The sequence below is a fragment of the Fringilla coelebs genome, assembly GCF_963513975.1.
Source record: "Fringilla coelebs genome assembly, chromosome: 2".
Classification (NCBI taxonomy): domain Eukaryota; kingdom Metazoa; phylum Chordata; class Aves; order Passeriformes; family Fringillidae; genus Fringilla; species Fringilla coelebs.
Window position 1 is genome coordinate 2,481,398 of NC_140029.1, and position 23,818 is coordinate 2,505,215.

Genomic DNA, 23,818 nt, shown 5'->3' on the forward strand with positions numbered 1-23,818 from the left:
GGGATTCATTTTGGGTAGTTCAAAACCCAAAAAGAAAAGCCTGGAAGAGGAGCAGAGCTCTCTGCAGGAATGTGCTCAAGGTGCAGACATGGATCTGTCTGTTTGCACTCTTCCCTACATTCCTGCACTGATAATTCCTCATTTCACTGAGCCCTGTTTGCTCAGCTGCTCCCCACAAAAATGGTTCTGTCCCAAAGCTGAATCTGAAATCAGGTGAAAGAATAGAGCTTCAGTCATGAGATCTCCACGTAGCTTTGGGGGTTTTGGGGTTTTTTAATTCCCAATTATCATGGTTAATCAGAGGCATCACTTTCTTTGGCTCACTATTAAAAGTTTGCACAATGAAAATCAAAGGATTCTCTCCTCTGGAGAGATGTTGGATTAAATTAATTCCATTTGACTGTGCTTAAAGTCAGGACTTAATTTTTAAAGAAATTACCTCATTAGCTGAAGCACAGAAAAAACTCCTGGACCAAGTGATGGGGGAATTGAGATCTGCTGAGGGATCTTCTGACTGTGCTTTTGCTGAACATTTAAATCACTGGAGAGGAGGAAGGTTAAGCAGGAGGAGTCAATTTCCAGGTGATGTTTGGTATTTGTTTAGAGCACTAAACACACTGAAAATTAATTCCTGTCCACAGGACACAGTTAAAAGCCAAACAAACAGAGAAATTCAGCAAAGGGATGTGATATTCCTGTTGCTTGGGGCAGAAAGTTGGCAGGGGCACTGATGATTTCTGAACACCAGCACCACACTAAATAAATCTTCTGGCCTGGAATAGTCCCCAGGTTACATTTCCCCCTCCCCTTTAGCTGACACTGAATTTTTACAGTCTAACACTGTCATTATCACCTCTGTGAGCAGCAATTGTACACAGGGATCCCGAAATCTGAGCTCAGGACCTTGGGCTTAGTCAAGTGTCAAAAAAAAACAACCCCTCTGAACTTGAGCAGAGAACTTAAAACTGATTTCTTGTGCATTTGCATAAACAACAGTTAATTTTTATTGCTGTTGGGATATATCAATACCCACTGGGTTTTTAAGTGCCTTTTTTGATGTGTCTTTATTTACATCAGAATAATAACTCATTAAAATGTAAATGTTTTTATTCATCTTTGAGTGTGTGTGGGAGAGATGGACATTTTAAAAAAAAGCAATTTCCCGATTTTTATATCAATGAGCAAGAATTCTGGCTCTATCTACAGGAAATCTGTATCAAGGAGCTTGAAGTATTAATTAGAAAGCAATTAGGCAGTCCCCAGAGAGGAGGTGTTTCAATACTGGATTAATCATGCTGTCAGCAAACACAAAACTGCATTTACTGAGTCTTAATCTCTATTTACAAATTAACTGCAATCAACAGACGACCCAGAATTTAATGTTATGGGGGAGTGTGTCTGTTGGAGCCCTGGCTGCTGAGAATTCCAGCCTGTCTGTGCTGCCAGGCACTGACCCCCAGAGAACACTGCAGTGACCTGAGGGCCTGGAGAAGCTTCCAGAATGGAATGACAGAACTGGGATTGTGGGGGTGCAGTTTGGATAGAAGTGTGTGATATCACAGGGTGGGAAACTCAGAGTTTGAGGGTTTAGAATGCAGGAATAGACAGAAAGCAAGATGGAGTTTTCAGGTGGAGGCTGCTCCTTCTTCTTCACCTTCTCCATTGTTTGGGTGGTTTTGTGTCATTGGATAAAAAAGTCCCCATTGTGGGCACGGGTGGTTGGGTATTGGGTTAAAAGTGAAAATAATTGAGGTGTCATTTCTCAATTGGACAATTTGTCCTTCAAAGACCATGAAGAGACAGACACAGGGCCATTTTGTAGCTTTCCAGTGAAATGCTGTAGAACTCATGACTTTTAAGACTGAAATAGCAATAAGAACTAATAAACATCTGACCCTGAACACAAAACACTGTCTCCAGGGCTTTCAATCCCTACCCTGACCCAGGCAGAAAAGAAGATAAAAACACAATATATGTCTTTATAACCTCATTGAGACTGGGTGGGCAGCAGATTTGGGCCTTTTCCATCAGATCCTGAGGGTGTTTTCCCCTTTCTCCAGGTGATCCACTGCAGTGGCTACTTGAAGATCCGCCAGTACATGCTGGATATGTCCCTGTACGACTCCTGTTACCAAATCGTGGGGCTGGTGGCCGTGGGGCAATCTTTGCCTCCCAGTGCAATCACTGAGATCAAGCTCCACAGCAACATGTTCATGTTCAGAGCCAGCTTGGATTTGAAACTGATTTTCCTCGATTCCAGGTAAGCAGCTCTTTCATCTCCAGCGCTCAGCGTTCGTGTGTTTATGTGCCGCGGTTTCCAAACGGATCAAAACATCAGGGAAAAAAAAATCCAGCAGTCCAAACTAGATCTGGAACTCAGAGCCTTCAAAGCCTTTCAGGCAGCTGGATAGAACAAACTTTGTCTAGAGCCTGTCCAATTTAACCTGGAGTTACCTGCACTTTTAGGGTCAGCTAGAAGTTTCTTGTTGTGAGGATTGGTCACAGGAGCAGTGAACCCTTTTTTTACCTGAAAAGACACAAATTTTATCATACAAAACCAGGAAAAGGAATGAGGATGTACCAAAAAACCCCCCCAAACCAACCTCAAAAGTGGAATACTGAGGTCAAACAACTGGCTGGGGTCATCCAGAAAGCTTTTGAGAGAGCATGAAGGAAACAGAGTTCTGTCTTTAGTGTAATGCTTTAACCATGAAACCAACACTAATAATGGGGTTGTTAGAATGGGGATTCATTCCAATGGCTACTACTCACAAAAACAGGACCTTCCTACAGAAAATTTGGGGAAAACCAGCTGAGGAAGGAGAGCCCTGCCTCCACTTCAGCTGATGGAGCTCAGATGAGCACAGAACCAGAACTGAAATTCAGAACCAGAACTGAAATTCAGACCCAGAACTGAAATTCATTTCTCTGGTTTTGGAGCAGGTACCTTGTAGGACACAATACTTTGTCCAGCGCAGTCCAGGAGACCTTGAAGAGAAAATCCCAAATACACAAAGTATTGACAAGATGATCATTCTTCAAAAATCCTCTCCTGTGGGTCCCACATTCCCCATTTCCCCGGTGGGCTGGATTTTCAGGGAATACATTTGTGCAGTGAATGTGGGAGAAAACCTCTGTACCCAAGAGAGTGGAGGTCAACCATGCAAGAAGAGGCTTTTCTACGTGCTCAGCCCAGGAGACAGTGGCTCCATCAGCTGCTGGGACACAAAGAACTCCTTGTTTCTGGAACCCTTCCTCATTTTTTGGCACGTGTCGCTTCGTGCCGCGGCTACAAAGGAGCGCGAGGGGTTCAGCAACACGTCCTTGCATGTGGGGGAAAGGAAATGATGTGCCTGGGAGGAACTGCCTGGAGACAGAAGTGTCTTCAAAGGCCACAGAACAAGCAGAGGTGTTGACAGCAGCAGGGATAGACCCAGAGCTGTTGCAGAGCTGTGTTTACCAAGGAGCAGATGGGTGTCATCCACACACGGGACAAGCAGGGGAATTGAGCTTCACCAAAGCCTTTTGCTCTCCCAGCTGAGCAAACCAAACTGTGTTTGATGAAAACAGGGGCATGTTAGGAGTTAGGAAAAACTGGTTTCAGGCTTGGTTCTGGTTTCCATACAAGGGGATGGATGTTGAGATGTAACAGTCACAGCAGACAGCGTGAAACCATGGGAAGGAGCAGCTCAAAATCCCTTTCTGGGCACCTGACACAACATAAACCACACAGGAGTTCATCCACTGAGGGCACTGGAAGGAAAAGACAGTCACTTCCCTCCAAAGTGAGCTGCTCACTCTGGTTTTTGTGGTGCATTCACTGCCAGGGTGTTTAAAAAGACTTTGAAGAACTCAGGAGAGCAGAACTGATCAGTGGGGTGAGCTCTGTGTGTCCTGTCACCTGCACAACACAACCTGGAGAGCCCAGGCTGCCTGAGGGACTGACTTGATGTGAAGGAAGTAAAACAGCAGAGTTTATTTCCAGATTCAAGCTTTTCCAAAATTTGGGTGTCCTAGGAACTTTCAGTTATGTTTTTTTGTCACCAGCTTCAAAGTGAGACTGCACCACTGGGAAAATGAACCCCTGGCTCATTTCTGTCTGCACTCACCAAAGGGGCAGGATGGAACTGCCACCCTGCTTTTAAGGGCACTGGAGTCAGAAGAATTGAAACCTGAGCAGGATCCTCACCATTATTTCGTTCTCCTGATTGGCTTCAGCGAGGGTTTGGGATGAGCACACACTGCAGAGGAGGAACACAAGCATCTATTCAAAGGCATTTTGATGTTGTTGTCCTTCAGAGGAATCCAAGCCCTCAACCCTCTCAAGAACATCCTCAGTCTCTGTGGGGTCCTCTGGGCTGGTTAGAGTCAGGGCATGAGAACAGAAGATGTACAATAATCATAAAATTAAAAAAAAATGAATCAAAATGTAAATTATTATTATTATCATCAATCCTGCAATGACAGGAACTGTTGGGACCCCCATTCTCATTTCTGTGCACACTCCTGTGTTGTCTCTGTGCTGTGCATCCTCACCAGTAGTAAAGTTCAGGCCAGGAACATCCTTTGGAACTCCATGTCCTGCCCATCCCTGCTCAGTTCATGGCATGAAGAGACTTGGGGCATTTAAACTGGATTTCCTTTGATCTAAACTTGAGGACAACCTCCAAGAGCACCCTTGGACACTCCAACTTTAATAAATATTTCAGTCCACGGGCCTGGGCTAGAGCTGGTCCCAGGTAAAACTCCTGCAATTAAAATGTGCAGATGCCTCTGCTGCTGCAGGAGAAGATCCTCAGCAGGGACAATTTTACTGTCACCTACCTAGGGACTGTGTCCCTTGTAATGTGGGCATTCCTTACTGTTCTGCCTTTTTTAGGCAAAGAAAACTCAGGACACCCCAAACCCCCTCACAACCCTGGGTGAACAAGCCACAGTTTGGCTGAGTGGCACATTGCACTTTAAGGACTATTTTTTGCTCAGTTAAATAAAAAAATTCCATTTGAAAAATGCAGTTTGACTCTTCATGTCTGACCCAGTGTAAGTCTGACCTCTGAATTTGATTCTTTAACATCTGCAGAGATGCTGCTGTTCTGAATTCGTTCCATTCTTCTACTTCTGGGATTTTTTTTTTTTTTTTTTTGAAGTCTTGCCTCAGCTTTCCTTTCCTCACCCTGTGGTCTTCACACCTCCTTGTCTTTCCACATTCTCAGCTGGAATAAGCTCCTGCTTTTTTCTCCTGTTAGGCACCAGCCTGGATTTATTCACAGGCCACGATCACATGTGGCCCAACACACCTTCTACACTTGTAGCTTTGCAAAAGCAAATGAAAATGTGTCAGCAGCCCACAAGAGAGGTTTTATTGTTTCATGAGCAGCTCCTCGAGTGCAGCTTTGTGCAAAGGATCCTGCATGGCAGTGGCAAAAGCCCAAGGTGGAAATCAGTAAAAGAGTTCTTTTTCCTGCCTGGGTACACCAGGGAAAAGCTGCACCTTGCTTTGGCTGGGCTGAAAGGGTTTCTTTTCTTGTAAAGGTGAAGTTTCTCTTTCCAAAACTAACATTTCATCCCGCACTGATTTGTTGGCACAATCAAATGCTGGGTCAATGAAACGGAATATTCCTGGAGATTTTGTTTATTGCAGATTTTTCCTTTTCCAGGGTCACGGAATTAACTGGATATGAGCCCCAGGATCTGATAGAGAAAACCCTCTACCACCACGTGCACGGCTGCGACGTTTTCCACCTGCGATACGCTCACCACCTCCGTGAGTACCTGGGCTGGGCACAGGAGGGACCTGGAGCTCTGCTGGCAGGAAAGGCTGGCACAGCTGGCATTGCTCACCTGCACAGGAGAAGCTTTGGGCTGAGCTCAGGGTGGCCTTGCAGGGCCTGCAGGAGCCCCAGGAAAGCTGGAGAGAGACAATTTCCAGGGGATGCAGGGACAGCACACAGGGAATGGCTGCCAGTGCCAGAGGGCAGGGCTGGGTGGGACACTGAGAATGAGTAATTGTTCCCTGGCAGGGTGGGCAGGGCTGGGATGGAATTCCATCCCTGGATCCCTGGCAGTGCCCAGGGCCAGGCTGGACACTGGGGCTGGAGCACCTGGCACAGTGGGAGGTGTCCCTGCCATGGCAGGGGTGGCACCAGGATGAGTTTTAGGATATTCCTCTGCTGGCAGGAAAGGCTGGCACAGCTGGCATTGCTCACCTGCACAGGAGAAGCTTTGGGCTGAGCTCAGGGTGGCCTTGCAGGGCCTGCAGGAGCCCCAGGAAAGCTGGAGAGAGACAATTTCCAGGGGATGCAGGGACAGCACACAGGAATGGCTTCAAACTGAAAAATTACAGGTTTAGATCAGGTATTAGGAAAAGTTTCCTCCCTGTGAGGGTGGGCAGGCCCTGGCACAGGGTGCCCAGAGCAGCTGGGGCTGCCCCTGGATCCCTGGCAGTGCACAAGGCCAGGTTGGACACTGGGGCTGGAGCAGCCTGGGACAGTGGGAGGTGTCCCTGCCATGGCAGGGGTGGGATGGGATCATCTTTAAGGTCCCTTCCAACCCAAACCATCCTGGGATTCTATGGAATACATTGAGTACAGTGAGAAGTTTTGAAGACAACAAGCAGCAGGCTGGAAAGCAGAAAAAAATCCTTTCCAAATCTTGACTGGAGACAGATTTTCAAAAGTTCTTGGCTATCACTTAAGGAAACCATTAATTATGTAAATACAGCTCAATATGCTGGGCTTCTGAAAAGAAAAAAAACAACACCCAAACCAACTTATCTGGCCAGTTTTTGTACTTAGGGGATCCAGGCTATTTTGAAAATTTGGAATTGATTCTGGATGGTGATCGCTTGAAGGAAAAGTAAACCAAAAGAGCAAGTAAATGAGAGGGGAAAATCTGAACTTCGCTAGCCTCTGCTGTTAAAACAAAAACTATGCAGCAGCTCTGCATTCCTCTGAAATATGTTAGTAATAATCATCCTGTGTTTGAAGAGAATGCAATCCCAAAAACTCCTTGGAGGGACATTCATTAGTAGCATGTGGATGAGGTTCGGAGAATGGATTGTCAGGAAAAAAATGACACATTTAATAATTTCCCATCTTCCAACAGAGTCACTAATCATATCTTCAAACATCTGGATCTGGGAAGGAGTTCATTCAGTAGCACATTAATTTGAAAAGCAAATTGAGGGAATGGCTGAACTCTGGATTTGGCTCCGTTTGCTGCAACCCATACGAGGCAAAGATGACATCCAAAAACCAATGTCAGGGAATTTTTTTTCCAGATTGCTCCTGTAGGCTGGAAGCAGCCAGAGTCAAATCCTCCTTTTAGGCTTCCTTCTTCTCTTAGTGCGTGCTACTGATGAGGATATGGAATACCAAGGAGGTTGTAGCTGTGTTTGGCAAGTCCAAGGTGAAATTGCAAGTGCTGAATTCTGCCGGGGGCAGGGTGTGCTACACCTGGGAAAGCAAAATCTGATCTTTACAGGGAGTTCAGATTTACCAAAACATTACTGAATGTTCTGGACCACTGAGAACTGGAAAAAAAGGAATGACCAGGGCACATGGAAAATCCTGCCAGGGACACTCTCTCTGTAGTGGTGACATCTGCTTGTGGATGTGACTGTTGACCTGTTCAGAATAAACTCAGTATTTCCACCAGACTGTTTGAAACACCTTCATCAGCCAGCACGGAGATGATGCCACCACAGCCACAATCACCTCTGGAAAACAGTTTTCCACTTTAGAGCAGCAGGATGGATAATTCTGTGGCTGCCAGTTTGATCCATGTACGACTGGAGTTTTAAATGAAGAGACAAATCATGTTCACTGAATTACCCACCACATCCTTCCACAAGGAAAAAAAAATCCCTCAGCCAAATAGGATACTGAGAGCAGTTCTGTAGATTAAAGATAAATTACTGTAAACTTTAAAAACAGAAGAAAAATGTGAGCCATGCATAGGAATTTATGAAAGCAGATAAATCCCAAGAAGCAGAAAATAATGAGTAATGCTTGGGCAGCAGTGGGAACAGTGCAGGGTCATGGTTGGAATACCAAGTAATGGGAATTATTAAACCAGATGTAAAGTGCACAAAGTCCCTCTGGGGAGCAGTGTGAGAGCTCCCCCAGCATCCATCAGCAAATGTCTCAGGAACATGAGCAGTGAAAGGTTGGCAGGTTTGTTGTACCATTCTATAAAGCAATCTGATGATGAAGTGTCACCTGATGCAGAAATCCAAAGAGAAACATCTTACACCTAATAAGGGTATTAAGGGAAAAAAAAAAATATAAGCAACCCTAAACTAGGATAACCATTTGCTTTTTTTAAGAGGAAAAAAATCCAAAACTGAAGCCCTGAAGCAGCTGAACTCAGAGTGAGGCAGCACAAGGAATAAAACAAAGGAAACAGTGAGGGGAGCAAGTTAGGAGGGACAGAACAAGAACATCAAGCTAGGAGGGAAATGTAGATGTGAATATTTGCCTAAGGTGTGCTGGCAGCAAAGAGAGTTTCCTGTTTGAAACATTTGATTGGCTTCCAGCTCCAGGAAAGCACTTGTGGTGTTTGGAGCTGTGTTATTTATTTCCAGAGCCCCTTTCATACTCACAGTGTTTGCCCTGAAATGTGGCCACACAAATAAGGAGGCCCTGCCTGCACTCTAAAACACAGGACAGAGTTCCAGTACAGACAAAATATCTTTGTGGTCTCAGAGAAATCCCTTCATTTGTGCCATTTTAAGGGGCATTTTGGGCATCCCATGGGTTGCAACGTCCCTGCTCTTCCCACAGGAACTTGAAAAGGGTTCAGGTCTCTTCTGTGCCTTGGCCCAGCCCAGCTGGTGTCCCCACCAAACCCTTCTCTTGCTCCCTGGAAGTCACCCTGTGTTTTTGTAGGGTTATTTCACAGAAGAGCTCAGTTCCACCATCTCTGGGTCTGCCTCTGCTTTGCCAGCACTCCAACCTCCTGGCAGAGTGGCACCAGATTTTAGGAGGTCTAAAAGGAAAACAGGAGTTTGCTGGGCACCCTGCCTTGCCCAGGGGCCGTGCCCATGACATGCCAGGGCAGCTAAACCAGGATCTGCTGCCAGTGTGAACCAAGAAATCCATTTCTTGCAGAGGAACCCTTCAGTGCAGCCTGGGAACTCCCAGCCACACGCCCAGCAGCCTGGTGGAGCCTTTTAAAATAGTCCTGTCTGAGAGCCCAGAGCCTTCCCCAGCTTCCCTGTGAAACCAGCAGTGAGCCAGAGCCCTGGAACACCCAGTCACAGAGGGCACATCCAGAGGAGAAAGCCACAGGATCCTCCCCCTCGGGCTGCAGCAGAGGCCACCAAGAAGTCTGAGCCTGCACAGATTGTCTGGGTGGTGGATTTGCCTCACTCCCATTCCTGAGGTTTCCTTTTCAGCATCAAACAGGGCAGCTGAGCACAGAGCCAGATGGAAGCTGAGCTCACTCACTGTCTCACTTACTGTCCCTCAGCCAAGGTCAGACTTTCCCCAGATTGCTAAAAAATCAGGAGACACAAAATCCTCCCCCATCCCCAGAGAAATACTGGTTAATCCATATAATTAGGAAGGAAAGCTGAACACTGTAGCCCTCAGTGGTTTTCACATCTTTTCAAACACTGTCTTAACTGCAGAGCTAAAAGAGGGATTTAAGAAAAAAATCAGTGAGAGAGGAGGAAAGCCAAAACTAGTCCCAAAGCACACGGAAGAACTTTGTTATAGTTAGTGATCCATGACAGCATTAATTTCTCTTTAGGAAGACTGAGTGTAGCAAAGCATTTTGAACTCAAGGAAAATGTGCTCATTAAACCAGCACAAAGAGCTAGTTCTGAAAAGCCCAGACCACATTCCAAACATTACCTGTTACATGGCCTGTGCTGAAATGTAAAGATCATTTCCTGGAACGGGGCCATTTGGATTTTAGAATGAATCACCAAATCATAAAAGCACAGAATGGTTTGGTTGGAAGAGATTTTGAAGATCATCTCATTCCACCCCCCTGCCATGGCAGGGACATCTTCCACTGTCCCAGTTTGCTTCAAGCCCTGTCCATCCTGGTCTTGGACACTGCCAGGAATCGGGCAGCACAAATATAGAGCATCCTCCACAATTATAGAACAGTAAGAAAGAGTAAAACTATTAGAGAGTAAAGTAAATTGTCTCTATTAATAAAACTAATAGAGACAATTATTAATATTTTTAGAACAGAATCTTTGAGTAGCCACTCTATGACTTTCAACTTGCAGTGATGAATTGCACTTAAAAATACAAATGGTTTTATATATTCTTGGTGTGTTTTCATACTTTTACACACATTACTCATGATTTTTTAAAATCATGCACACCCTTCTCCCATAAAGAATTCCATGTGAAAATATAGGAGTGGAAGGAACACCAACAAGAATGAGGCAAAAAGCTGATACCTAAGAGAGGTTTGAAACCCCACACAGTGGTGGCTTGGTGACCACCATGGAGGGTGGGTTTTTGGATGTCCTGCAGAATTATGGAATGATGGAATATCCTGAGTGGGAATAAACCCCCAGGGATCCCCCAGTGCCACCCCTGCCCTGCCCAGAGCCCACCAAGCCCAGCCTGGGCATCCCTGGCAGCGCTGGCCAAAGGCTCCTGGAGCTCTGGCAGCCTCGGGGCCGTGCCCATTGCCTGGGCAGCCTGGGCAGTGCCAGCACCTCTGGGGAAGAGCCTTGCCCTGAAATCCAACCTAAACCCCTCCTGGCCCAGCCCCAGCTGCTCCCTGGGTGCTGTCCCTGTCCCAGAGGAGAAATCAGAGCTGCAGACAGCTTTAAGTGTTCATTTTGTTGCCTTCTGAACACACAGGCACCTCATCCTAAAATGGAAGAGTTGACACTTCCAGAAAGACCTGTCAGTTTTGTACAAGCCTGATTTTCTTTGGGAGATAAACTGGAATTGAAGGAAAGTTTAAATATGTTGGGATGTGCAATGGGTAGGAGAGGAGGCAGCCCAGAGAGGTGGGCCATGTGCTCCAGACTGTGGGAGACCTCACTGAGTCTTCCAGTACCACGAGGAAATGGATGAAAATGAAGGAGAGGGACTTTTGATATGGGCAAAATTCACAGAATTCCCAGAATCCCAGAATCCCTGGATTGGAAGAGACCTGCAAGGCCATCGAGTCCAGCCCAGCCCCACCAGCTCAGCTGAGCCCTGGCCCCCAGTGCCACATCCAGGCTTTGTTAAACACACCCAGGGATGGGCACTCCACCACCTCCCCGGGCAGCCATTCCAGAACTTTCTCACCCTTGCTGGAAAACCTTTTCCCTGCTCTCCAGCCTGTATTTCCCTTGGTGCAGCTCAGGCTGTGTGCTCTGGTTGTGTCAGTGACAGAAAAAAGTGACAGGACGAGGGGAATGGTTTTAAAATGACAGAGGGCAAGTTTAGATTCCGTTTCTTAATTATATTTATACAAAGGAATTTCTGCCATTGCCCACTTTTATTGAACACAATTTGAGCAGCAAGCTCAGTTCGTGATTCCCTAATTTACAATAAATAACTGGAGAGGAGAATAAGAAGATGGAGTTTCCAGAGGAATGATCCAAGGCCACACAAGAGAAGAACCAGCTTCAAAGGCTGGGCATTATCTTCTAGTGAATCCTGAGATAAAGGCCTGGCACTGAACCAGACATATTTGTGGTTGGATTAAATATTTAGAGATGCTGCACGACTCCTGTTACAGCACAGCCTCCTGCCAAAATATCCTTGTTCACAGAGGATCCAGAATAGCTCAGGGAGGATTACATGCCTGGCGAATTTATCAGATATCTGATTCCCCTCTCTGTCCTTGTCTTTGTTTGGGTGCTTCACAATCAAAGAGTTTTTTAATTTTACCCTTTAAAATCAACCTTCATGATTACAGAGGAAAAAAACCACCACGGAATAAAATACAATGCAAAATACCTGATAATCTGTCAAGGTATGAGAGAAGTGCTTCCAAATAATCTGGGAAAAAATCTCAAAATCACAGAATCCTCAGGGTTAGAAGAGACCTTCAGGACCAAGCAGTCCTCACCCCAAACCCTGTCCCCAAGGGCCACATCCAGACTCTTCCTGAACGCTCCCAGAGACTCCAACACCAATCTGGGCAGCTCATCCCAGTGCCTGACCATTCTTCCATGGAAATTTTCTTTTCCAATCTCCAACCTGAACCTCCCCTGGTGCAATTTGAGACCATTTTCTCTCTTTCTTTCAGAAGAATTTTGTTCATTTCAAAATACTTTTGCTGCCTTGAACTTTTCTTTTGCAGTTAGAAATTTTAAAGCAGTGTTTGTGAAGAATGCCACCGTAGGTGACCCAGAGAAGGAAGACAAAACTTAGGACTCTTCAAATTTTATATAAATAATAATGTGATGTTATGAATCTATAGAAAAGGGCAGGATAGGTGATTTTGTAGGGGGTTATTTAAAGTTAATTGGGAGGAAGAGGAAGGAGGGTGTTAGAACATAGGTTGGATATAGGAAGAGGAAGGAGGGTGTAAGGGAATAGGTTGGACAAACTTAGGACTCTTCACATTTTATATAAATAATAACGTGGTGTTATGAATCTATAGAAAGGGGCAGGATAGGTAATTTTGTAGAGGGTTATTTAAAGTTAATTGGGGGGAAGAGGAAGGAGGGTGTTAGGACACAGGTTTCAGAAATCTGAAAGGTTTTTTCCAACATCATTTATTCTGTGATTCCCTGAGGGAGAAAATCACCTGCCTTGCAAATAAACCTCTCCAGGAAGCGGTCATAACTCCAAAAAACATTAATTTTAAAATATTTCCTTTTTCTTGTGTTCACAGTGCTGGTGAAAGGCCAAGTGACCACCAAGTACTACCGGCTGCTGTCCAAGCAGGGCGGCTGGGTGTGGGTGCAGAGCTACGCCACCATCGTGCACAACAGCCGTTCGTCACGGCCTCACTGCATAGTGAGTGTCAATTATGTCCTTACGTAAGTCCAAATACTTTGTACCATTACCTGTTCTCACTAATTGACTCATTAATGATGAAATCTGCCAGGGTTTCTTGGCTTGTGTCCTCTGGTCCTGTTCTGTGCTCGTGTGTTGCAGCTTTCTCTGTTTGTACGATCGCATCTCTTTAGCTGAGAGAAAACGTTGTTGTGTTAATTATTATCATTATTATCTAGATCTTCATCTTGGCCAAAAAAGGGCAGTGGAGATGGTGAAGGGGCTGGGAAGTGTCTCATGAAGGAGCTGGGAGGGCTCAGCCTGGAGAAAAGGGGGCTCAGGGGGGACCTCATTGCTCTGCACAACTCCCTGACAGGAGGGGCAGTGAGGGGAGGGTCGGGCTCTGCTGCTGTGTCCCAAGGGAAAGGAGGAGAGGAAATGGCCTTAATTTTGTCAGGACAGGTTCAGATTGGAGATTAGAAGGGTTTTTTCCTTTGAAAGAGTGGTCAGGCCTTGGGATTAGCTGCCCAGGGAGGTTTGGAGTCGCTCTCTCTGGAATTATTCAGAAGGAGTTTGGATGGGGCCCTTGGGGTGATGCTGGTGCTGCTGGGTGATGGTGGGATTGAATGAGCTTGAAGATCTCTTCCAAAGCTGAGTATTCTGTGATTTTTTGATCAAAACCAACCTTGCAGCTTGTGTGGTTTAGCTACAAGCACACACTGCTGACAGGGGAGGAATGTTGCTCCTTTTCCTATTCTCAGGGCTGATTGTGAGAAGCAGGGCAGAGACCAATTCCTGGCTGAGCAGGAGAGAGATTAATTGATCTCTGCCTTTCCATGATTCCAAACCACAGGGAGCCAGGGATGGCTGAGGGAAGATGACACAGCTCAGGCTCAGAGAGAGGGAACCCTTCATCCAAAGGTGTTAATGTGGCTCCCAGTGGAATTTTTTAATAGACTTGCATGGGAATGAGGGCACCCCATAAGATTCTCTGCCTCCTGACATCCCCAGACTCTGTGAAAATCTTGAAAGAGTGAAAATTCAAGCCTTGTGAATGCTAACATGTATTTTTACAGGAGTTAGTTCGGATTTTGCTGTGTTTTTAATTTACTGGGCTGTTCTTTTGCAGAGATATTGAGTACAAGGAACTTCAGTTGTCACTGGACCAGGTTACCATTTCCAAGTCACAGTTTTCATGCAGAAACTCAGTACCTACCTCGCAGGAAACAAGGAAAATAGTAAAACCCAAAAGTAATAAAATGAAGGCAAAACTCAGAACAACACCTTACCCACCACAGGTAAATTTTCCAGCAATATTTAATTACCAGTTGTTCTCACAGAGTGCTCGGGATAGTGTAGAGATAATCCAGGACTGAATTTACTATAAAAGAGACTATAGGATTGTCCACCCCAGGAAATTCCTCATAAAGCAGGATAAAATTAGATCCTTTTTCCTTGGGTTGGAAAGTACAGGTAGCACAAAGCAGCCCTGGCAAGTGATGTAAAATCTTTGGGATATGGAGTGTGTGAAGCACTTCAACCACAACGTCCTTTCTTGGCAAAAAGAAGAAAATCCTCTCTTAGAATTGTGCTGTGACAATCTGTGCTGGTGTAGAATCTGTCATTTACAGTTGGTATGTGGAGTTCTTGATGTCAGGAGGAATTTCCACATGGAAAGGGGGCTCAGGCCTTGGCAGGAGCTGCCCAGGGAGGTTTGGAGTTCCTAGGTATCCCTGCAGGTGTGCCCTGGAGGTGGCACTGAGTGCTCTGGGCTGGGGACAAGGTGGCCATGGGGCACAGCTGGCACTCCATGGGCTGGGAGGGCTTTTCCAACCTTAGTCCTGTGATTCTGGAAAACTGAACTGCCAAAATGATCAAATCAAAGGAGGCTTTTTGCTCCCATGTGAAGGTGAAGTCGCAAAGAGAGGAACTTCAAACGCACCCCTCAGTCCGTCCCTTGAGCCGGCGAGGCCCAGCTCTGGGTGCCAGTCTGACATGTCCTGTACATTCCTACAAAAGTTCCTCCTTTAACTCTCTTCCCCTGCTCTTTTCCCCCAGCAATACAGCTCGTTCCAAGCAGACAAACTGGAATGCAGCCAGGTGGGGAGCTGGCGCTCCAGCCCCGCCGCCAGCGCCGCCGCCCTCCAGGAACAGAACTTCCATTCAGAGAGCAGCGAACTCCTGTACGCCCCTCCCTACAGCCTGCCCTTCTCCTACCACTATGGACACTTCCCTGTGGATTCCCACGTCTTCAGTGGCAAGAAGCAAATGCTGCCTGCAAAATTCGGGCAGGCCCAAGGGGCGCCCTGCGAGGTGGCGCGGTTCTTCTTGGGCGCGCTGCAGACCAACGGCGAGTGCCAGTGGCACTACGCCAACTCCCTGGTTCCCAGCAGCCAGTCACCCTCCAAAAGCCTCCCTGAGCAGCCAGTGAACATCATCAGGCACAACCTTGCACAGAGTTATGAAGGTGGGTGTTGCTCTGAGCCAGGAGGAAAAGCTGGGCCACGAGGTGGACGGGGAGGATTTGTGTTCGCGGTTTGAAAAATGGTTTTGGTGCCTTGGATGCCTCCCTCGGTTTGGGAAGGACTTTGAGGTGTTTGGATGCATCCAGAGGAGGCTGGAGAGGGGCTGGGAACACAAACCCTGAGAGGAGCCCTGAGGGAGCTGGGGGTGCTCAGCCTGGAGAAAAGGAGACTCAGGGCTGCCCTCATGGCCCTGCACAGCTCCTGAAAGGTGCCTGTGCTCAGCTGGGCTGGGCTCTGTCTGCAGCAGCACTGACACAGCCAGAGCACACAGCCTGAGCTGCACCAAGGCAAATACAGGCTGCAGAGCAGGGAAAAGGTTTTGCAGCAAGGGTGAGAAAGTTCTGGAATGGCTGCCCGGGGAGGGGGTGGAGTGCCCATCCCTGGGTGTGTTTAACAAAGCCTGGATGTGGCACTGGGGGCCAGGGCTCAGCTGAGCTGCTGGGGCTGGGCTGGACTCGATGGCCTTGGAGGTCTCTTCCAACCCAGGGATTCTGAGAATTCTGGGATTCTCTGAGTGGCTCCCTAGCACAGAGGCTAGACAAGATTAAGAGAATAAGAGCAGGTATTTATTAAAGGCCTCCACAGATGCACCTTGGGCACTCAGAAGCCTCCCAGAGGCCTCAGCCAAGCTGGACAATGGTCACCAGTGTTGCACACAATTGTCACTTTGGTCATTCACAGATCAGGGGTTCATTCTCCACTTACAGCTTCAGGTAATGAAGTCATGAGCCCCAGTTTGCCCCCTCCCAGTTCACTTTTGTTTATATTTTCAGGGCCTGAGGCTGTAGGGTGTCCTTGGATCTCAGGCCCAGAGGGATTGTTTTGTCTGACCAAAATGTGGAGACAATAATTAAAACTTTATAAGGAATTTAGAGTTATGCACTAATGCAGTATAGGATTGGAAAAATAGGAAAGCTGAAATCTAAAGCATCAGTTTAGGAAACACAGAAAATCAGAGGCAGTGAAGTGTAACAATCATTTATGGTATTCCCATGTTCCTTCTCCCCATTTCCATCAGCACTGGATTTGGGAATATTATCAAAGTTTCAGCTGACAAAATGTCCTCACAAAAATCACTTTCAGAGCAGCACAGTGATACCTCCTCCTTCAGTACTGGCACAGTTTAATCTCATGTTTTGCACTCTCAGAGTTATTTAAGTGGAATTTCTCAGGTAAGTCATAGCTGAAGTCAGATTGAAACTTGACCTCCAAGTAATTTTGATCATTTTAACACAGAAATTAAAATAAACACCGTCTATTCCCATAGAAGTTGAAGCTTTTCCTTTCTCAGCACAAAGCCACTCTGAATGTCTTTACCTTACAGAGTGATAATAATTCTGAATTGGAAAATGTCTCCCATCACCTGCATCATTTCACTGTGCAGATGGTCAGGGATAGAAATTCTTTGAGGAAAGGCATTGACTTCTCTGTAAGAAATAACTGTAAGAAATAACTTTGTAAGACTTCTCTGTAAGAAATAACCTTGAAAAATTATAACACAACCAAATGTAAAGATGCTGAAAATGCCCTCTAATCACAGAATCAGAGAATAATTAGGGTTGGAAGGGACTTCTTGGCATCATCTTGTCCAGCTTGTTTATTTCCACTGTGTTCAACCAGAACAGGGTTTCTTGCAGTGGTTTTGGCAGAGATTTCTCTCTCATTTCAAACACTCCTGATATCACAGCTGCCCCAACTCCAAAATGAAACTGAATCCAGTTGTGACGGGCAAGGAACAATGTTAATCAGCTAAAGCAACAAAAATATTTGGACAAACCAGACTCTGGCAATTCAGGCTATTTTGGGATGGTGTCAAGTATCTTTAACTCAATTAATAGCATTAATTGCTCCCCTGACCCAGCTTCCCCTTCAAGCCAAAGATGACTCTGAATTTAACTGTTTTCATGAATGAGCCTTGGAAGTTCTGCTGAGATTTCAGGTTGCTGCTGATTTTAGCAAGAGCAGCCTCGGTTGCCCTGGATTTCCTCCCTGTTCCCTGCTTTACTTTCAGTAACTGTGAGAATTAGACAAAAAGCTGTCACAAAAATATTGACAAAAAAAAATAAAAACAAAACAAAACAAAACAAAACAAAAAAAAATCTACATCTGAGTTTATTCAGACTTAGTAAATACAGGAATTCTTTTAATTCTTTTGTGATTTAAGGTGCATCTGAAAGTGTCAGAGAACATCAACAAGTGCAGGATTCAGCTCAGCAGCTGCAGAACTCCCAGGAAATCCTTCATTAAACTCCTTTAAGCAGAATTCCACTTTATCACTTTTCAATCCAGAACCAATCCTTGGATCCCATCCACATCTCTTGGCATATTCATAATTTTCATTAATTAAAAATCACTGATGAGGACTGAGGTACTGCTGTGCAGTCAGATGGAAACCCTCCTTTCTTGGAATGGAGGAAGCAGTAGTGGAAATTTAAAATAAACAAATAAAAAAAATATTTTAAATAAATAAATAAATAATTAAATACATTTAAAATAAAAAAAAAATTAGGTAGTCTCCAGGGTACCATTTTAGGTAGGCTCTTGGGTACCAGAATCAAGAATTTATTCATTTATGGATGTAGATATCCAAGATCCAAAGGGAATATTAAAATATAAATATACTAAAATACAAAGATATTCAAAACTGAGCTTGCTGCATTAGACAGAAGATGGAATCAGACCTCAAATGTGCTTCCCACAGAAGAACAAATAATTTCTGCCTTCACAGGGTGGTTTGACCTCACCCATGATGGACCTCACCTCACTGCCAGCAGCATTTTATTTCACTTTTCTGTGGTTAGGCTGAAAATGAGCAAAAGGGAAGCTCTTCTCACAGCCTAGAGCAGGTTAAATCCTTTTCCTTAATTTGTGCTCCTCTAATTTGCTGCTTCCTTTGGTTGCTCCTGTGGACTGTGTGGGGAAAAGGAGGAGTTCTAGACCAAAAATAGGAAATGGTTTTGTCCTTTCTGAAGATGCTGTGGGGAAAAAAAGGAAAAAGAAAAAAATTAAAACCAAAATAAACACAAAAACCCCACCTCCAAAAAACCCCCCAAAAAACCCCCAAAAAACCCCCAAAAGGACAAAAAACTCCCAAACAAACAAACAAAAAAACCCCAAAACACCCCAGAAACACCCCCAAAAAACCTACATATTTTGAGGATAAGGATAAAGACTTAAGTAAATCCTGCCTATCCCCAGTAAATCTGCAGGAATATTATAAAAAATCCCAAATCCCAATAAAAAAGGGATTTTTTACTGCAAGGAACTGCTGCTGTTTTCCAGTCTCATCCCACATCACCATTTCCCCACCAGGAGGAAAATGGAGCTGCAATCCCAGCAGTTCTGATTTCTGGTCCTGCTTCCACTGAAGGTTTTGCTGCTGGAGTTGGGAGATTTGGGATCTTTTTTAGTTGGGAGATGTGGGTTCTTTTTTGAGCATTTTGATGCATTTTGATGGACATTTATTACGGATATTTATTGGGGATTGGATGAAAGTTGGCCTGCTACAATTAATTCTCTGCAAAAGCACTTTGAGTTGTATAAAAAATATACTTTTTTTTTTTGGAAAGGAAGTACATACATATTTCCTTTGTGCTGAGGAAAAAAATATGGTCAAACTCAGGGCAAAAGGGGAAAAGAAAACAGAGCTTCCCCTATAGACAGGATTTCCACCCAATTTTTCCGGCCTTGTTTCAAAGGCGCTGTTGCACTTTTGCTGAATTCTGAACCTTTGGAAGAAGCCACTTTTTTATTTTTGGGGTTTTTTTTTGCATCTGATCTCCCTTAGGTTGTCAAGTGCTGCTTTTTTCCAGTGGCTCACTGGAGAACTGACAGCCAGGGAGCTTCAAAGCAGGGAGGATCTGCTTAGCATCATCATCTTCGATCCAAAGGCAAGGCCAAATCTGACATCTGGCAGCCGGCTTGGATGCGAGGGCCATTCCACATCACATCCAGGGCAGCAGCTGCCAAAAACCCTGTGGGCCAAAGGCATTTTTCTCCATGGAAAATAGCTCCTTTTGGAGAGATCAGAGATTGGAGGATGATGGTGCCAAGCCATCAAAGCTCTGAAGAAGCACGTAGCAGATACGACTGCCTGCAAATCAGATGTTTCTGCTTCAGGATCTGGTTTTGAAGCTTCTTCCACTTTTTCCCAGCTGGCCCAGTCATCATGAAAAAATCATTTCAGTGAAGGCAACTGTGACTTTGGTCAGAAGTTTCCTTTTTCCCCTTGAAATGGTTGGTGTGGGCACCACAGGAGCTGCTGGTCACTCAGTGGTGCTGTTGGGCCTCCTGAGCCGCCTGTGTGAAGGCACCAGCCATGCCAAAACTCAGGAAAGGAGGGAAAAAAGACAGAAAATCTGTGACAAAACTCCCCAGGTTTAGCCAGTGCCTACTGGAAGGAAGAAATGACATTTTGCAAAGGGAATTCCTCGTGAGACAAAGAGACATTTCGTCTCACCTTTGTTTTTGGGGGGAGAATAATGGAGAACAATCAGTCCATGCCTTGGGTGATTTGAGATTAGGGTTCAGATCAGCACAAGCACAGACTGAGATAATCTAAAAAAATATCTTTTCATGGCCAAGGGTTGTATTAAGACCTTTTCTATCTCTGCCTTGTTTGATAAAAAGGAGGGAGAGGGACTTTTTATGGGAGCAGAAAGTGACAGGACAAGGGGAAATGGTTTTAAACTGCCCCAGGGCAGGGTCAGATAAGAGATTGGGAAATGTTTTGCTCAGAGGGTGGGGAGGCCCTGGCACAGGTGAAGCTGGGGCTGCCCCTGATCCCTGGCAGTGCCCAAGGCCAGGCTGGACACTGGGACAATTGGAGCTGTCCCTGCCATGGCACTGGGTGGGCTTTGAGGGCCTTCCCAAGCCAAACCATCCTGAGATTCTGGGATTTACAACCTGATGGTTCATCCTCAACCCAGCAGGACTGGAGGTTACAAAATTAAAGGTGACAAGGCAGAGGCCAGCTGGTGGCTGTGATGCCTCAGCTTCTTCCAAGTTTTCTTGGGCTCTAGAAATGGAGGAGGACAATATTTTGTTCAGAGATTAGAGAAGAGCCATAGAGTGAAAATATTCCAAACTGCTGGAGGATAAATCCATCCCTCTTGTGGACACCTTAAACCTAGAACACCTGATCATTAAACCATATTATTGACATGTCAGTAGCTCTCAGCATCTATATTTATTTCACAAGAAAACCACCAAATGTGGAGTTAAAATCAGAGCACTGCACGTGGCTGAGCCCTGGTTGGATTTGTGATCTGAAAGGGCCATTTTTCACCAGCTGGTGAGAACTCAGCTTCCTTCAGCTTCTCCCTCTTGTGACAAAATGTATACATAGAAAAGGGAAAGAAGAACTTGAAAGGTTATTGTTTCTAGGAGGGTGAAGAAGAAATTGGAACCAGATTCCTGTTTAAATTCTGGTGTTAATTACGTAGTGCAACTCCCTCTGAAATTAATGGAGCTCTGCATATTAAAAAAAAAAAAAAAAAAGGTACAATTGAGCTATTTCTGCTTCCTCTGTTATCCATGAAGGCTTTGCCAGTCTATTACAGCACAGGGAATATTTAATTATTAATGGGAAGGTTACATCAGCAACCAAGAGAGGGGAATTCCAAAAGTTTTAAGATGTTGAATAAAATTGTTAGCAAAACAGAAAATCCATTTTTAAAAAGGCACTTAAGTTTCCAGGGCTTCCAGTGAACCTCACACAAAACAAGAGTTTGGGTCTAACATGAGAAATTTGCTCAATGTGTCATTTTTCCTTTAACATAAAACTTTCAAATGTGCCTTGGAGGAGCTGTTTAACTCACAAACTGTTCATAGGAGAGTGCAAAAAATATTATTACTCATATGGTACAGGAGAAAACCAGGGGCCTTTTCTCTCACTGCTTGTAGATAAGGGTGGACAGAAAGGAAAAGCTTCATAAGGCAAGCAGAAAATGGTAAAAATAACTCAAATTGCTTCAAGAGTTCAGTTGCCATGCAGAAACTGAGGAGAAAAAAACCCTGCTCAATATATTTTAGAGGAAAAGCTGGAATAGACATCCTGGGCTCATACTGTTGAAAAATGAAGTATCTGGCTTCTAATTCTCTAAAAATACCCAATTTTTTCTCCCCCATTCAATGTTGCAACCTGCATTTTCATCATTCTCTACCTTTATTACATGGGAATATCTTAAAAGCAGAGATCCAGCATTGCTGAAGAGGTGTTGGTGTTGCTTTTCAAGAGATGTTTTTAATATCTGATGTCAGCTTTCCAGAGAGGAAAAGCAAAGCCTTTAACATGACCCACTCTGGGTATCACAAAGAGATTTTATTAATTAGATAATGACATGTCACCTTCTAATATCACCTATCTAATATCTTCTAATTCAAACTTTAAAATACTTTAGTTGTAACAAAATGCCAAAGCTATAGCACTGGAAAGGAGAACAATCCCTTCTTTGGTTTTTTTTTTAAAAATTCATTTTATTAATCAGAAACATTTTCAAACCATTTTAAAATAAAATTCTGCATTAAAAAAATAATCCTTGAACTTTGGTGCAGCACTCCAACTAAAGAACTTGGAGTCTTTGCCAACATTTATGAACTCAGGCTGGCAACCATTATGTGGAACATATAATTGCTCTCATTTATGAATGGATAAATTGAGTACACTCAAACTAACTTAGGTATTACAGTCCTTCTCCCTCCCTCAGCTTCCACTGTGCATTTAAAAAACTAATTATTCATTGTGCCAGAATTCGCATGAAAATTATTTATTTTCATATAAATTAATACCAAATTTTCATATAAATTAATACCATGAATTAATAGAATCAACCAGAATCAACAGAATAACCAGAATCAACAGAATTCTGCAGGATGAAAAGACCTTTGAGATCACTGAGCCCACCCTCTGAGCCGGATGTTCTCCTTGCAAGGACGAGCGTCCAACGCACTCCCACAACGACAGGAAGAATAAATTCAGTTTATTTCTGCTTATTATTCCATGTTTAAAACAATTCCACTGTTTTAATGATGGAATCATTGATAGGTACCAACATCATCCAGCTTTTGGATAAATCTCTGAGACGAGCTTTTTTGGTTTCAGGTTGTAGCTCCTAACATTTCTTTGGTTGAACTGAATTCAGATCTAACATTTCTTTGGTTGAACTGAATTCAGATCTAACATTTCTTTGGTTGAGCTGAATTCAGATAAGTTCACACCAGTGAGTTCTAATCACTGCAAAGGCTCGTTGTGGGTAATTAAGACGTTTTTCTTCCCCTGCCAGTGCCGCTGTCCAACAGGAGGTACAACCAGGACGCTCTGCCCGAGGCCTTCCCCAGCTGCACGGCGCCCGTGCCGGGCCGCTACAAGGAGGAGCTCTACGACTCTCCCCTGCTCAAACCCAACAAGGCAGAGCCCAGGATGCCGCCCCACGCCCACCTCATCAAAGAGGAGAGCAAGCTGGCTTTTACCAGAGACCTGCCGGAAAAAATGGCCATCACCGAGGGCTCCTTCCCCAACCCCCTGCTGCCCAAATCCGAGTGCTGCCAGGCCAAGGCCGTGGGACAGCTGAGCCACCTGCTGCCCGTGCCCTCGGTCTACGAGCAGAGCAGGAGGATTTGCGTCAAAGAGCCCAAATTCGGGCACGTCGGCCACCACCCGGGCGGCCCGGAGGAGCTGGACGAGAGGATGGGCGCCAAGCTGGAGCACGAGGCCGAGGGCGAGCGGCTGATGGAGGTGAGGCCCTCGGGCCAGGTGCCCTTCGTGCTCCTCAACTACCACCACGTGCTGGCCAAGCACGGAGCCTTCCAGACCTCCCCCTGCACGGCCACGGGACACGCGGGGGAAAATTATTCCTACAGCTCGGAGGAGGTCAACGCCTTTCTGTACAAAAACCAAAGCCCCTCCTCGGCCTCTTCTCCCGAGAGCCACAAGGAATCTGCACTACCCCACTACATTGGGACTTCTGTCATCATTGCCAACGGCAGGTGACGGCAGCGCGGCGGGTTCTGTGTCCGGTGAAGAAGCCAAACTGTAATGATTTGCTTACAGAAAAAAAGGAAAAGAAAAAAAAAAAGCATGAGGAAAGATGGTGACATTTACTGAGCAAAGCTGGAGGGCAGTGAGGGACACAGCGGGGAGTTCCAGGAGTGGCAGTGGCCGGGAAAATCCCCTCCATCCCCTGTCCCAGACACCGCTCTGGTGCCAGGGAGAAGCCAAGTTCCAGATCTTATTTTTGTTATTTTATAGTGTGCAGCGGAAGGAAATGAGAGGTGTTATATGCAGAGGTTTATATGAAGAACATTTTTTTTTTTTTCCTTGACCCCTCCTTAAAATAAACACAAGATTTTTTTTTTTTTAAATCATTATCATAAAATATG

The 23,818-nt window shown here is 45.1% G+C and overlaps 1 protein-coding gene across 1 annotated transcript in view; it reads left to right on the forward strand.

The window, feature by feature from the left end:
- The window catches only part of SIM2 (SIM bHLH transcription factor 2), a gene marked incomplete at both ends in the record, with an annotated part of 54,037 nt that extends 30,608 nt beyond the window's left edge, over nt 1-23,429 (forward strand). Inside the window, 6 exons of the mRNA XM_084226491.1 lie at nt 2,061-2,260; nt 5,658-5,764; nt 12,811-12,958; nt 14,044-14,212; nt 14,973-15,381; nt 22,723-23,429. Of these exons, the coding sequence (XP_084082617.1) occupies nt 2,061-2,260; nt 5,658-5,764; nt 12,811-12,958; nt 14,044-14,212; nt 14,973-15,381; nt 22,723-23,429 (1,740 nt within the window). The remainder of the gene's footprint in view (nt 1-2,060; nt 2,261-5,657; nt 5,765-12,810; nt 12,959-14,043; nt 14,213-14,972; nt 15,382-22,722) is intronic.
- Nucleotides 23,430-23,818: the final 389 nt, after the last annotated feature.